General features: G+C 33.6%; 1 protein-coding gene and 1 long non-coding RNA gene across 2 annotated transcripts in view; one reads left to right on the forward strand and one right to left on the reverse strand.

Moving 5' to 3' along the window:
- Positions 1–99: 99 nt before the first annotated feature.
- On the reverse strand, positions 100–4,535 carry LOC143244698 (uncharacterized). The gene is made up of 3 exons (XR_013025279.1): positions 3,880–4,535; positions 1,128–1,221; positions 100–317 (listed from the first exon to the last, which is right to left on the reverse strand). It is a non-coding gene; the product is annotated as an uncharacterized LOC143244698 (long non-coding RNA).
- Positions 4,536–6,033: 1,498 nt separating this feature from the next.
- The window catches only part of LOC143244700 (uncharacterized), a 170,376-nt gene continuing 161,504 nt past the window's right edge, over positions 6,034–14,905 (forward strand). The window contains exons 1-3 of the mRNA XM_076489818.1: positions 6,034–6,229; positions 10,731–10,905; positions 11,266–11,449. Coding sequence (XP_076345933.1) covers positions 6,063–6,229; positions 10,731–10,905; positions 11,266–11,449 — 526 coding nt within the window. The 5' untranslated portion in view covers positions 6,034–6,062. The remainder of the gene's footprint in view (positions 6,230–10,730; positions 10,906–11,265; positions 11,450–14,905) is intronic.

Here is a 14,905-nt window from a genome sequence, read left to right on the forward strand (position 1 = left end):
TATAATTAGTGCAGTAAAGACAGGAAAGTTGATATAACAAAATAAAGTTAACCTTTGGAAATCACATTTTGAATTGAAACAGTTTTTTTTTATGATGATAACAGCCTTCACGACAGTTTTAGGACAAGCAGTATTGTCCTTTGTAAGTTAAAACGAAAATTAATGGTTTCTTTGGAACAGTAAATTGCTGTATCTGAAGCATGACAAACTACGTTGTCAGGAACGGCACCAGTCTCTTCCCGATCAAAGGGCTTATGATACTTAGGAAGTTGCACTTTACATCTTAAACAGTAAGCACTTTTCGTTGGCTGTGGGGGCTACAGGAAAAAAAAGGGGCTAAAGCACATTTTGAGGAAACTTGAGCCACAGCAAGTCCACTCTTATCACCATATCTGTATGTTATCAATAAATCCTACACGAAATTCATGCAGTTTCAAAACTTTTGAATCCTTGACATTTTTGCAGGCGCTTTCTACTAAAACATAAGTCAGTATGGACATTATAAAAGTAAATAGATTTTATTTAGAGTATTAAATGCACTATACTTTCGCTCTAAATAAACTATAGTGACAAACGTACACAAGGAGCAGTGATAAGTTATTTGTTTATCGAATATAGATTGTACTTAATAAAGACTTAACAAATGATAAACATAAGGGAAGTGAATATACAGATTTGGATGTATGCGATTAGAATTGTTTTGTATTATTTTGAAAGTAAACGTTCCGATATATTGACTTAATACTTGACTTTTTTTCTTCCCATTAAGTTTGTTGACTGAAAATATAACTGATCATTCAGCTTATGATACTGCATTTAAACAAGTAATGCTGCAATAACGATATTAATTGACCGGAGGATTTTCTTAAGTTTCTGCTAGTTTCAAATATGATATTTAAGTAAAACAATAAAGCGAAATGATGATTTATCTAAAGTTAATTAAAAGGATTTTTAAAGATTATTAAATTTTAGTATCGGCATTAAAGTACTTAATTTGACTCTAGTAATGTTAAATTTGCTGTGTAATTTTGAAAGATGATTTTATAAATTATTTTAATCACTTATAGTATAACTAACAAATAATTTTAGTTCAAGTACTGGTTTGAATATTAAACCATAAGTCATACCGCTGAGAAAGTGGTAAGTCTTCGGATTTGCAACGATAAAATAAGGGGTTTGATTCCTCTCGGTGGAAACAGCAGATAACCCGAGATGGCTTTTCTATAAAAAAACACAGACACTTTAAACCATAAACATATTACAAAAAACATATCTTGGCATACTTTTATTAAAAATTATGAAACAAATACACATTAAAATATTTATATGTCAAGTTTTAAGGCTGTGATCGCTAATTGCCAATTAAAAGCTTTTACTTATACATGTGAAAAAGTTAGGACACCCTATGAAAGCCTGTGTATTTTTGTAACATTTTTGGATATAAGATATTTAATCTCAATTTCAACAATACTGATATATTATAGAAATATAACTAAACAATTAAAACTGAAGAAAAGACTTTTCAAGAACTTCTGTAAATGTAATTCTACAAAAATGCATATTCTAACTGAGGAAAAGTTAGGACACCCCCACATTTGTTCCCACTTAAAATGGCTCAACTCACACACAAGTGTATCACACCAGGAGCACATGATTAGAAGATCGTTACTCAGCATTTTGAATGAGGCTTGCCCTATTTAAACCTCAGACATTTAGTTTGGTGTGCTCCTGACTGTTGAAGTGCGAGTGAGCACGACTGGTTGGGTTTGTTCCTGTTGTTATTCGGTGTGTTGTTTGTACCGTGTATCGTACCGAGTTCCGCTTCGTACGTGTCCTGTGATCGTGTGTAGCCTCCGTGCGGTGTTGGAGTGTTTGTGTATAGCGTGTATGTCCTGTGTAGTTCGGAATGGCTACGGCCATCCGACCGTACTCTGCTCGGCCGCGGTCCATCCGCCTCGTGGTGCCCGCGGCCTCAATGCCCTCTGCCGTTATAGACGCTTTGAACGCCGCTGTCGGGAGCAGCCATGTAGACTGCTTACAACATTTCGGCAACGGGCGTTATGTGGCGACGCTGGCCTGTTTTATTTATTGTGAATAAATTCAAAATAAGAGCAAAAGAGATGTCTGAGGCCTTCAGAAAGAAAATTGAGTCTGGTAAGGGATTAAAAAGATCCCAAAAGATTTTGAAATCAGCTATTCCACTGTCCGGAAAATAGTCAACAAGTGGAGGGCTTTCAAAACAATTGCCAACATGCCCAGGTCTGGTCGTTCAAGCAAGTTCACCCTGATAGCAGACCGCAAGATGCTAAGAGGTCTCCAAACACCCTAACATGTCATCACGGGACGTACAGCAGGCTCTGGCTACTGTTGATGTAAAAGTGCATACCTCTACAATCAGAAAGAGACTACACAAGTTTAACTTGCATGGGAGGTGTGCAAGGAGGAAACCTTTGCTCTCTAAGAGAAACATCAAGGCCAGACAGAAGTTTGCCAGAGAGAATGTAGACAAAGACCAGCACTTCTGGAATAATGTTCTTTAGACACACGAGTCCAAAATTGAATTATTTGGACATCAGCACAGAGGACATGTTTGGCGTAAGCCAAATACAGCATTCCAGAAAAAGAACCTCATACCAATTGTAAAGCGTGGAAGTGTCATGGTTTGGAGCTTTTTACTGCAGCAAGACGTGGACAGCTTACAATTATAGAATCCACCATGAATTCTACTGTGTATCAGAGGATGCTTGAGAATCATGTGAGACCATCTGTAAGAAAATTAAAGCTGAAGCGGAACTGTACCCTGCAACACGACAATGACCCACAACATACCAGTAAATCCACCAAAGACTGGCTGAAAACTAAGAAATGGAGAGTCCTGGAATGGCCGAGTCAAAGACCAGATCTTAATCCCATTGAGATGCTGTGGGGTGACTTGAAACTGGCTGTACATGTAAGAAACCCCTCAAACATCTCGCAGCTGAAAGAGTTCTGCATTGAGGAGTGGGTGAAACTTTCTTCAGACCTATATAAGAAACTGGTAGATGGCTACAAGAAGCGTCTCACTGCAGTTATTTCAGCCAAAGGGTGTAACACTAGCTATTAGGGGATAGAGTGTCCTAACTTTTTCCTCAGTTAGAATATGCATTTTTGTAGAATTACATTTACAGAAGTTCTTGAAAGTCTTTTCTTCAGTTTTAATTGTTTAGTTATATTCCTATAATCTCTCAGTATTGTTGAAATTGATATTAAATATCTATATATCCAAAAATGTTACAAAAATACACAGGCTTTCATAGTGCCCTAACTTTTTCACATGACTGTATATTGTGTTGTTGGGCTTAGAATTATTTTACAGTAGGTATCTCCGACTTACTAGTGAAAAATTCAAAGATAAACGAACAGCACGCGCTCTATTCTTGTTTTCAAAATAATAGAAATATATTTGAGCTCGACTTAGGCGTCTTCAATTATTTTATAATTTCAGTAGACAAGCCGAACTACCCTTCCCTATTTCTATCGCTCTAATATTCTTTGCACAATGCACTTACGTTGTGGCGTGAGTTACGGCTCTTCCATTAATAGTTTGATCTTTCTTCAAAACAGCCTTTGTTCCTTTAGTCAAAGTGCACTTAACCTGATTCTGTTACTTCAGTATTTAATTTTAAAGGAATGTATTCTTCTTCTCCATTTCTATCGTTAGTCTTACTCTAACATTTTAAACGTTAGGCTTGTCACTTCTACAGCAGTTTGGCGGTAGGTGGTCATGACTAGTTGTCTTCCCTCTAGTCTTACACTGCTAAATTAGGGACGGCTAGCGCAGATAGCCCTCGTGCAGCTTTGTGCGAAATGAAAAAAAACACAAACAAACAAACAACCTACAGCAATTAACTTCACGCCGAACTTTTCCTCGGTCGTGACTTCTACCCTCTTCAACTGTTGTCTTTCGTCGTTGTTTCACGCTCATCTAATACTACTTATATTTTTTCACTAGATCGTCTGCTTACTATACTCTTGGTGTCCCCCTCTAGTACAGCGGTAAGTCTACGGATTTACAACGCTAAAATCAGGGATTCGATTCCCCTCGTTGGGCTCAGTAAATAGTCCGATGTGGCTTTGCTAAAAGAAAAAACACACCCACACTATACTCTTGACAACAATGAGTTACAAATATAACTTCAAATAATCGTCTTCTTTAACTATCTTATAATAAAAACAACAACTCAACAATCACAAAATTCACAAAATAAAATAATAATATCTACACTAAAATCCCCCCACCAAAAAATCCTGTATCCACCACTGCATGCTACCCATATAATCTCTCAATTCTAAATTAGGGACGACTGCAACTTTGAGCAAAATTCGCGTAACAAACACAACAGTTGCTTGTTAGCTGCTGCCAACTGGATCTATTTCACTCTTTCAAAACTCTTCAGGCCAAATGTTGTGTTAAAGAAATAAAACTCATAAATTTATATATGTATACTGCACAATTCTGCTAGTGTAATTCTGTTCTTTTCGCTGCATGCGTAATTTCTGTTCTTTATTCACTTTTACTATGGCTTGGAAGTCCCCTCTACTTATAGGGTTCTTACATTTGTTTAGTGTATGATTCTTAATGCTGGGAAATTATATTCATTATAATTTGCATGTTCTTGTGTAAGAGTTTGATGCCACCTAGTAGTTGGTCCAATCTCACCTAAGAAACATTTATGGCATTTGTACTCATGCACAACATTTAATCTGTAGAATAGAGAGAGTGTGTGTGTGTTTTCTTATAGCAAAACCACATCGAGCTATCTGCTCAGCCCACCGAACCCCTGATTTTAGCGTTGTAAATCCGGAGACATACCGCTGTACTAGCTGGGGGAGGGGGGCTGTAGAATAGAAGTATTGAACGCCTAAATCTGAAAAACTGTTGCAATCTATATTCAGCATTTAAAGTAAATAATGTTTTTCACAGCACTGATAATGAGTGAAATATATTGTTAGCGTTAAGGGGTATTTAAAGTGCGCAGATAAAATGCTGTTATTTTATTTTTCTCGTATTTGAAACCTGTAAACTGCTAATAAAGAAAGAAAATGTTAGAATAATTATCAGTGTGATAGTGATGTAGCATTACACACAAAACAACAATCTTCAGGTCATGCTTTACCAGAACAATCCTTTGACTCAAGTAATAACTGATATATTTTAAACAACATAAAAAAACGTTTTGTTCTTGTATGCCTAGTCAACTTGATGCGCTCTGGCATTGAGCAAATTGCCTTGTCGGTAGCAGCTTCTAGCCCAAAAAGTAAAATATAACCAACAAACATTTTGTGTTTTTTAAGAATATCTTTGTAAATGTTGTTCTTATAATAATATAATAAGCTCTCAAAGAAACATACAAATTGTTGTCTTGGGATAGTAACAGAAACGTTACACTTGATGGTTTGATTTGATTGAAAATAAGCATAAAGGTACACAATGCTGTGATCACCACAAATACGTCATCTCCAAAAAATAAAACTATACAGGAAGAAGCGTATGTATCAAAATAAATGTGGTAAATATGTTACAGGATACTCTAATCCAATGAAGGGATTTGATTGTCACTCTTATAATGCACCAATAGCTCGAAAGTACTAATGTTTTGTGGGCAAAAGTAAGCAAACCACATACCTTGAAATTCAGAGTCCAGCATACTAATTACAAGGCGAGACCCAGTTATGTTCCACAGGCAATTCTGATATTTTGACCCATTTTAAAGTGTGGTATTAGAAGATGATATCCACGTGTTGCAAAGGATATGTGGAACACTCGTTAAGATTTGTAGTCTGAGAATGATTTATCCTGCTACTTGTTACAAACGTCTTTTACAATCATGCTCATGAGAATAAGACAAGTAATTATAGAAATAATGGGTTCTATGGCAACACGAGACCCAATACATCATTCTCATCAATGCAATTATTCTCATAAATCTTAGTAAATTGCTTTGAAAGCTAAGTATATTAATATTCTTTTATTTCTGTTTCGTTTAGACTCAAGTGTTGGAATATCAGATTTTGAAGAGAAAATGATGATCAGTCTTGGCAATACTTCAGACATGTCGCAGAATTTTCTTAAGACTGAAAAATTCATTGGCATTGAAAATGTTTGGCTAGAGCTTGGCAACACCAATCATTTGAATAATTCTTTTGATATACCAGGAACTCTTTTCATCCTGAATAACAGAGAAAACAAGTGAGTTAAAATGTATTTTTTTAATGTATGCTTGCCAAGTCTATGTTAAAATTCAAAAACAAGTATTATTTTGGAAAGCTAGATATTTGAAACCTTGTTTTATCTTGTTTTTTATACTTTCACTAGTAGTACCGTCTATGGTGCAAAAACGTCCTATCTTAAAACATATAAAACATTTCATATCATCTATGATAGATTAAAAGAATGAAATAAAAGTATAAATTAGTCATCAGAATGACTGTTATAGCTGATAAAGGTGTCTTCACATGAAATGAAAATCATTCCATGTATTTTATAATGTAGAACAAGAATAAAACCAACATATCCACATGCACGTCCTTCTTAATTAGTCTAACTTTACCTGCTGTATTATATTCATAGTAGTATTGTTTTGAACTCGGCATGGCCAGGTGGTGAAGGCGCTCGACTCGTAATCTGAGGGTTGCGGTTTCGAATCCCTGTCACACCAAACATCTTCGCGCTTTCAACCGGAGGGGGTTGTTATAAAGTGATGTCCAATCCCACTGTTCGTTGGTGAAAGAGTAGCCCAAGAGTTGGCGGTGTTTGGTGATGACAAGCTGCCCTCTCTTTAGTCTTACACTACTAAATTAGAGACGGCTAGTACAGATTGCCTTCGTGTAGCTTTGGCGAAGTTTAAAAACAAACAAACTATTGTTTTGTTTTATTATGCTTTCAGAGTTTTCCTGACCTTTGTCCCTATTTTCACTACTCTATTATGGGGCATTGTATTCTTTTCGTGCTAACCACTTTTTAAAAAAATATATGCTGTTCTTGTTTCAGAAATAATTTTAAAATTCAAATATTTAAATATTTTCATAATCTACATGAAATAGTCTTGTAGGTGTCAAAAATACTAAAATTACCAAATATACTAATTTTATTTGCATAGCAAACTGTTTAAAAAATCTACAGTATCCTCTGAAACTAAAAAAAACACAACAAAAACTTAAGCTTCCAATGTTTTCTTTCTGTTAATCTCACTGACCAGAAGTTAGTGTACATAAAACACTCTTTTTTTAAGGATTCCAGTGAGATAATGTTTGAATTCTAACTTTGATACTTGCCTTTGTTCATTGATCTCATTAATATTCCTTTGCTATTTTAACACTGAACATAAATGAAATATGGAATAAGAGTAATTATTATAAAGTATTTTAGATATCCATTCTATTACTCAACGTAAAAATCTACAAATATATTACTTATTTTCCATACAAATACACTTGTGACTTCTTCAAATACTTTTTTGATAAAGTAAGTTCATCTTTCAAAACTGCTGATTTTGTTTTTATTTTTTGTCTACTTTTATTAACTATGAACTTTCAGCTCACACACATTATCTACTGGAAACATTCAGCGGTACTGCCAATAAATATACAAATGTATACACATAAGAGAAGTCCAATCATTGATTTTCTTTCAAACATAGTGTTTTAGATATCCTGAATTAATTGGTAAACAACAGTTATTCTGTAGTATTCTTAATTAAGAATAATTGCCTAATAGATAGCTATGCTCCTTGGATAACTCGTGATACGAAGGATAGAGCATATATGATGAAATAAAGAAATGACATTGAAATCTACAACACTGACAGAGTCATTGTTATACACAGATTGAGAGAAACAATAAATATAGCATATCTTGTGGATAATGATGAAATCAATATAAGCTGATGAAAATTGAAGTTGCAATAAGACAAACAAAAATAATGGACGACGACGTAAGTGAGAGCGTAAGAGGCTTACAAATTGAAAATGATATCAAGCAAAAGGACAACGTGACTTTACTGATTAAATACCACAAGAAGCTAACTGAAAACATTATAACGCCAACCTACAAATACATAGATGTACCATTTGTTTTCATTTAACTTGGAAATTACATTTAACCACAACGCAATGTGACATTTGTTCAAGGATGGATATCAATGAGATTCAAACCGTCTGCTATAAATAATCTGTCTGTAAGAGGAACTGAAAAATTACACTTGTTTTCATATTTGTTTGACTAGTATCGCAATTCTCAATATCTTTATCCATCTGAATTAAGTTTAAAATATAATTTCCAATCGAAATATGAAGATACGAGTCTGACATTTTCACACAAACTTCAATTCGTGATGAAAATCTCATGATTCTCACTGAACACTTGATCTCATAACTAATGTGAAACAGCAAAAAGAAGTATGACAGAACAAGCAATACATATCTACACTTACCTCTATAAAATTGCATCACCATAGGGAAGATAAAGCAACCATCAAAACAACAACTAGACCTAACAACAATACATTATTATCTTGCAATCTGAACATCTTAAAGGACAAAAGTCTATCAAACTGGACTAACAATACGAATTAACTGAAATTACAGTTTACGACACAAATTATTTTTTAACAGTTACAATATATGCAACAGTACAATATACTCGTAAGATAAAATAAGTTAAATTTTATACACCAACGTTAGAATATAATTCATGGTTTAATAAATTGCAAACCCAACTCCAACAAAAATTAATCATAGGAAAACAATAAGCACTTAACATAAATAAAACAATAAAAGATAGATACAGATTACCTATTAAAAAAACTGATAGAACAGAATAATAGAATGAAGTAGCATAATGTGAATTTAATAAGATCAGTGATTACGACGGGCTAATGCAGTAACATAAACTTTAAAAAATTAGAAAAATAACACAAATTTAAACAATATCACACAAAAACAAACTTAAGCTAAAAGTAACATTCATTACAGTTGTGAGGTTAGCTGGAATCAATAACTATTACTGAAAAAGAAAATTTAAATTATTGCTATAAGGCAGAAAACAGTCTTAAATATCACATTAACTATAATGAAATATCCTACATATCGCAAACCTTTTCCTAAAATCAGTACAGTATATAATATATCAAAAACTCTTATTAAAAATACTAGATAACAGTTTGAAAAAATAATACCATACAAAACCAAAGTTTAAATCCATAAAAAAAAGAAAAATTATTGAATCCTTGCACAGAATTAGAGGCCTTATGCAACACTGTTATATACGGAAGAGCAAACATATGTTGGTTGCAGTATAATAATATCAAAATACAAAACCATATAGTTGGTATTTACATTTTACTAATATATATATTACCTCTGAAATATAAAACCTGTTTAAATATGAAAACTAAAACACTATATAAGCATAATTAATACAAAATAACTGAAATATACGCCTGGCACGAGCAGAAGGTTAAGAAGCTCAACTTGTAATCTGAGGGTCGCGGGTTTGAATCCCCGTCACACCAAACATGCTCGCCCTTTCAACAGTGGGACTTTATAATGTGATGGTCAGTACCATTATTCGTTGGTAAAAAAAGTAGCCCAAGAGTTGGCGGTGGATGTGATGACCAGCTGTCTTCCCTTTAGTCTTACACTGCTAAATTAGGAACAGCTAGCGCTCATAGCTCTCGTGTAGCTTTACGCGAAATTCAGAAACAAACAAACAAAACAATTACTGAAATATATTACATTATTTAGTTATGTGGTTGAAAATTTTTGAAAATTGCGGCAACCTTAATACTTATTGCTAACAACATGAACAAGCTTTCTGGACCACTGAAGTTAGTTTAAGATCTTCCGCAACTACTGACAGATTTGCCAGTTGCCCATTGTCCGATTTCTTTTTGTGAGTAAATATGAGGGGATGGATTTATTATAGTGAGTTAAAGAGATTTTATAAATTATTTAAAATATAATACAAACAAAACAGATCTATCACCTACTTTCTTTTCCTACTTTGCATAAAAATAAATAAATCTGATTGCCTCTGGCAATAAAGCACTGAGCGGATGTTTCACAGAAGTTTTGTTTTTAATTGATTTAATAAATGCAATGTAATTAGCTAAGTTAGAGAGAGAAAAGTAAAATACACGCTAAATTCAGCAAATACCATTTATTTTATTTAATGGCTTTTGCTGCTACCTAAAGGACTTGCTCATCCTGACATAAAACATATGTTGCAAAATTATGTAAAGAATAAGCATGCTAAAGCTACGTTACTAGTTCTCAGTTTGACGTGTTTGTTTATGCCATCAATCAAAATTATAACAAAACGTAAAATGAAATACGATTTCTAAACCACTTAATAATGAAATTTACATCTACCAGAATTACTAAATTATTCACTAACAAATTATGAAACTTAAATGTTACTTTTAATAAAATAAAATTATATTTCTTAAAAACAAGTTCAATGTCCTCTGTTATTTTGTACAACATATTTAAGTTGACACATGTATGTATACCAAAAGTAAATGTTAAACAGATTTAAAAAAAAAAGAATATACCGATATTACTGAAAAAAACTATTATAACTATTTAGCTATCGCATAACTATGATTATATTTATAACTAATTCAACCGAGAAATATAGTGCATATCTCAGATTATTTCCGCTCCTTAATTAAATTCTATATTTCATACAGCTCAGTTTGGGAAACATTAAAGCCTGAAGAAAATCAAGGTTTTTATTTTGACACACTGTTACGCTTTAAACCAATGCCTGGATACGCTGGAGAGTTTCTAATTCCAGTGATTTTGAAAACAAACGACCCATTTGGATCTTCTATAGTTGTTGACATTTCTTACTTGCATTTCATGGTAAGTCTTCTTCATTTTATTACGACAGGTTCTTTCTATTTCATTTAAAGAAGAAATAAACAATTTATTATACTAAAATGCATATTGTTTTTGTTAACTTCACACATGTAGGTCAATCTTTCGTTAAGTGTGCGTGCGTATTTTTTGTAGCAAAGCCACAGTGCGCGAAATTCAAAACAAACCTTCCGCTACTGTAGGTACCTCTTTCAATTAATGTCATTGTTCCATTCCTTGAAGTAACCGTATTCTAGTTTAAAGCAGATGAGAGTTGAGCTACTTTCTCCTTTTAGTTCTTTTGATTAACATAACGTGTATGTTGTCCTTAAAAGTGTAGTTGCTGAGAGAACATTTTATCTTTAGCAGAAAAAAGTGAACTACGCTCCGTTTGCGCGAAAATACCCTAATTTCGATAAACTTCCAAGTTTGACTGTGAATCAAACGGACAACGGGCGACCAGTTGCTGAATATACAGATCCAATATATGAATATTCAAGTCGAAAGTCTTTAGGAATGATTGTGTTCTATGCCCAGTCAAGTCATTTAGGTAAAATTTCATTGAAAAGTTGCTATTTTTATGGTTTTTCTGCTTAACTTATTGTTTCATCTTTAAAGCTTCTATTTTGAGAAAGAGTAGATGTTATGTGACCGTTAATATATGTATATACAGAAACCTATATAGAATAGTGTAAATTTAAAGTGTTCGTAATGTTAAAGATATGTGTACACTATATTAATGATTACCTGAAGTTGTTTGTATTATTGAAGTACAAACTCAGTTGGAGATATGTCTGTCGTAGATATTGTATATTGTATAATCAGAGCAAAAGTGTGGAATTGTGAACACAACTATAATAATAATATATATATATATATACTGATGGAGAAAATATTTTTACCAAAAAAAATCAAGTATGTGTAATTTTGTTAGAAAATATCTTAATGTGTGAAGGAAAAGTAGTTTTGAAAAAAAAAGTTTCTGTAAGATTAAAAAGACTTTTACTTCAAAATTTATGTTTGTTATATGTATAGTGGTTATATATTGGTTATATCTACTGTGGTAGGTGAGATATTACATGAAGGAATATGATTGCTATACGTATGATGGTAGAAGAGTGTACGTAAACGATATATTAAAATGTTTGATGTAAATATCATGATAGGTGAGTTGGTAGAATATGTTATAAATGCGTATGTTTCATGTATTAAAGTGGTAGATAAGCGGGTACGTTTCGCTATGAAAGTGTATACTTGATTTAACTATTGTGGTTGGCGAGTGGGTATCACACATTATGATTGAATGGTTGTTTGAAGTTGTCACAAAGCAACACAATGAACTGTTGTGCTCTGCACGCTATGGTTATCGAAACTCGGGTTCTAGCTTTGAAAGTCCACAGACATATCGCTTTACCTCTGGGTGGGGGCATATGTTATGAAGATGTGGATTTGATATCAGAATTATGACACTTAAGTGGGTACAAAATAACGTGAGGGTGTATGTTTGATGTAAGTACTGAGGTAGGTGACCAGATATGGCATACGAAATATTGAATATTAGATGTAAGTAGCGAGGTAGATGATGGATACGGTATGACATAAAAGTGTATGTTTCATTTTAATATTTTGATAGTTAATTAGTGTCTTATATCACAGGATTCTATGTTTGACGTAAGTATAGTGTTACGTGAGTGAGTACGAGATGGTATAAAGAAGTATGTGTGATTTAGGGATTGAGTTACGTGAGTGGGTATGATATATAAAATTACATAATATATCTATTGTGGTTGATGAATTGTTATGATATAACATCAAAGTGTATGTTTAATGTAAATGTTGTAGTAGACAAGTGGATACGAAAAATCATAATTTAAATGCTTCATGTAGTTTCAAGTTATGTCAGTCAGTGGATTCGGGATGGCTTGAACTTGTATGTTTGATAAAAGTATTGTTTCAGATGACTGAGTACAATATGGCATCAGGTGATGTACGTGTTGCAGCAAATGAATACGTACGATATCCCTTGAAAATGTATATGTTTGTTGTAATTATTGTAGAAGGTATAAGTATTGAGGTAGATGAATGTGAATGATATGCCATAATAATATATCTCTCCAGTAGCATTGCAGTAGGTGAGTCGTTACTTAGCTTATAAAAATGTTTTTGATGTAATTATTGTGAGAGATAAGTGTGTACAATGTGACATGAAGTTGTATGTTCGCCGCAAGTATGACTGTAGGTGAATGGATACAATATGTCACGAAGCTCTGCGTTTAAAGTAAGTATTATAACATGGTAGAGAGAGTGGGATGCGTCGAAGATCTGTGAGTTTGTTATAATTATTTTGATAGGTGAGAGTCTACGATATGCCAAGAACGTGCATATTTTTATCCAAGTATCGTCGTAAGGAAGAGCGTACGATCTGTCATAACGTTGTGTTTGATGTTAATACTATGATAGGAGAGTGCATGTGTTACAAGGTGAAGTTGCTTATCTATCTAGCTTTATCTCTCTCTCTTTATATATATATACAGAAAGCAAAAACATCTGAGGAGTAGTTGTATAATGGACAAACAGACAAAGTCACTGGCCTAATCTCAAACACATTTTTGGGATAATAGTCCGTAATAAGGGACATGCTAATGAAGTTTCACGACTACCTCCACCCCTATTACTACTGTTACCGAGCGTTTATTATCATCGGCGTAATGAATGTTAACTAAATTCATATAATGCGCCTTGTGCTTAAGCAGAGCATCATGACCAAGCGTGTTAAGGCGTGAGACTCGTAATCTGAGGGTCGCGGGTTGTGTGAAATTCAAAAAACAAACAAACAAACCTTAAGCAGAGAAAACTATTAAGTCCTTCTCACTTTATATATATATATCTAGAAAGCACAAAAATATAAGTGTTTGTCTGTTTGCCCCTTATCTAACTACTCATTGGACACTGAGCTGATCTTATCCAAACTTTGTACGACAATAGTCGTGTGAACAAGAGACATGTTAATGACATCTCACAAACCCTCTACTGCTTTTAATAATGTCATTAAGCATTTATTATCTTTAACGTTATCATTCATAAATAAGATCACGTCCTTACACCAAACAAAAATTTTTATTAAATTTTCCTTCTCTGGGTGGGACAGTGGATTTTTTGGTTTTTTTTTTTAATTTCGCGCAAAGCTACTGCTCTAGCCGTCCATAATATAGCAGTGTAAGACTAAAGGGAAGACAGCTAGTCATCACCACTTACCGTTAACTTTTGGGCTACTCTTTTACCAACGAATAGTGGGATTGACCGTCATTATAACGTACCTACAGCTGTAAGGGTGAGCAAGTTTGGTGTAACGGGGATTTGAGCCCGCGACCCTCAGATTACAAGCCAAATGCCTTAACCACCTGTCCATGCCAGACAAGGGACAGTGAGAAGTCTTCGGATTTACAACGCTAAGACTAAGGATTCGATTCTTCTCGGTAGAAGCAACAGGTAGCTTAACGGGGCTTTGCTATAAGAAAAACATTAATTCTCTATAACACAATATACACACAGTGTGAATGAGGGCACGCGAACGTCTTTTATGTGATATATATATATATATATATATATAGCGAACGTCTTTTATGTGATATATATATATATAGCGAACGTCTTTTATGTTATATATATATATATATAGCGAACGTCTTTTATGTGATATATATATATATATATATATATATATGGCGAACGTCTTTTATGTGATATGTATATATATATATATCTCAGTGACGGCGTCAGTACTCTCTATGAAGGAATATAATTACAAAAAAATGGCTGCCACTACTGTAATAATGAATAAGCTCAGTAGAAGTTAACACGACAGCAGCTAGCAACAATTGATATGAGGAGCTATTTTTGAGTTACACCCACTTCCTATTTTGATCCGATAAGATACGTCTGCAGCCAATGGCCGTCAATTAATAATAACACGAAATATTGTGGAAGGTGTAACGGATTTACTATA

The sequence above is a fragment of the Tachypleus tridentatus genome, chromosome 2, assembly GCF_004210375.1.
Source record: "Tachypleus tridentatus isolate NWPU-2018 chromosome 2, ASM421037v1, whole genome shotgun sequence".
Classification (NCBI taxonomy): domain Eukaryota; kingdom Metazoa; phylum Arthropoda; class Merostomata; order Xiphosura; family Limulidae; genus Tachypleus; species Tachypleus tridentatus.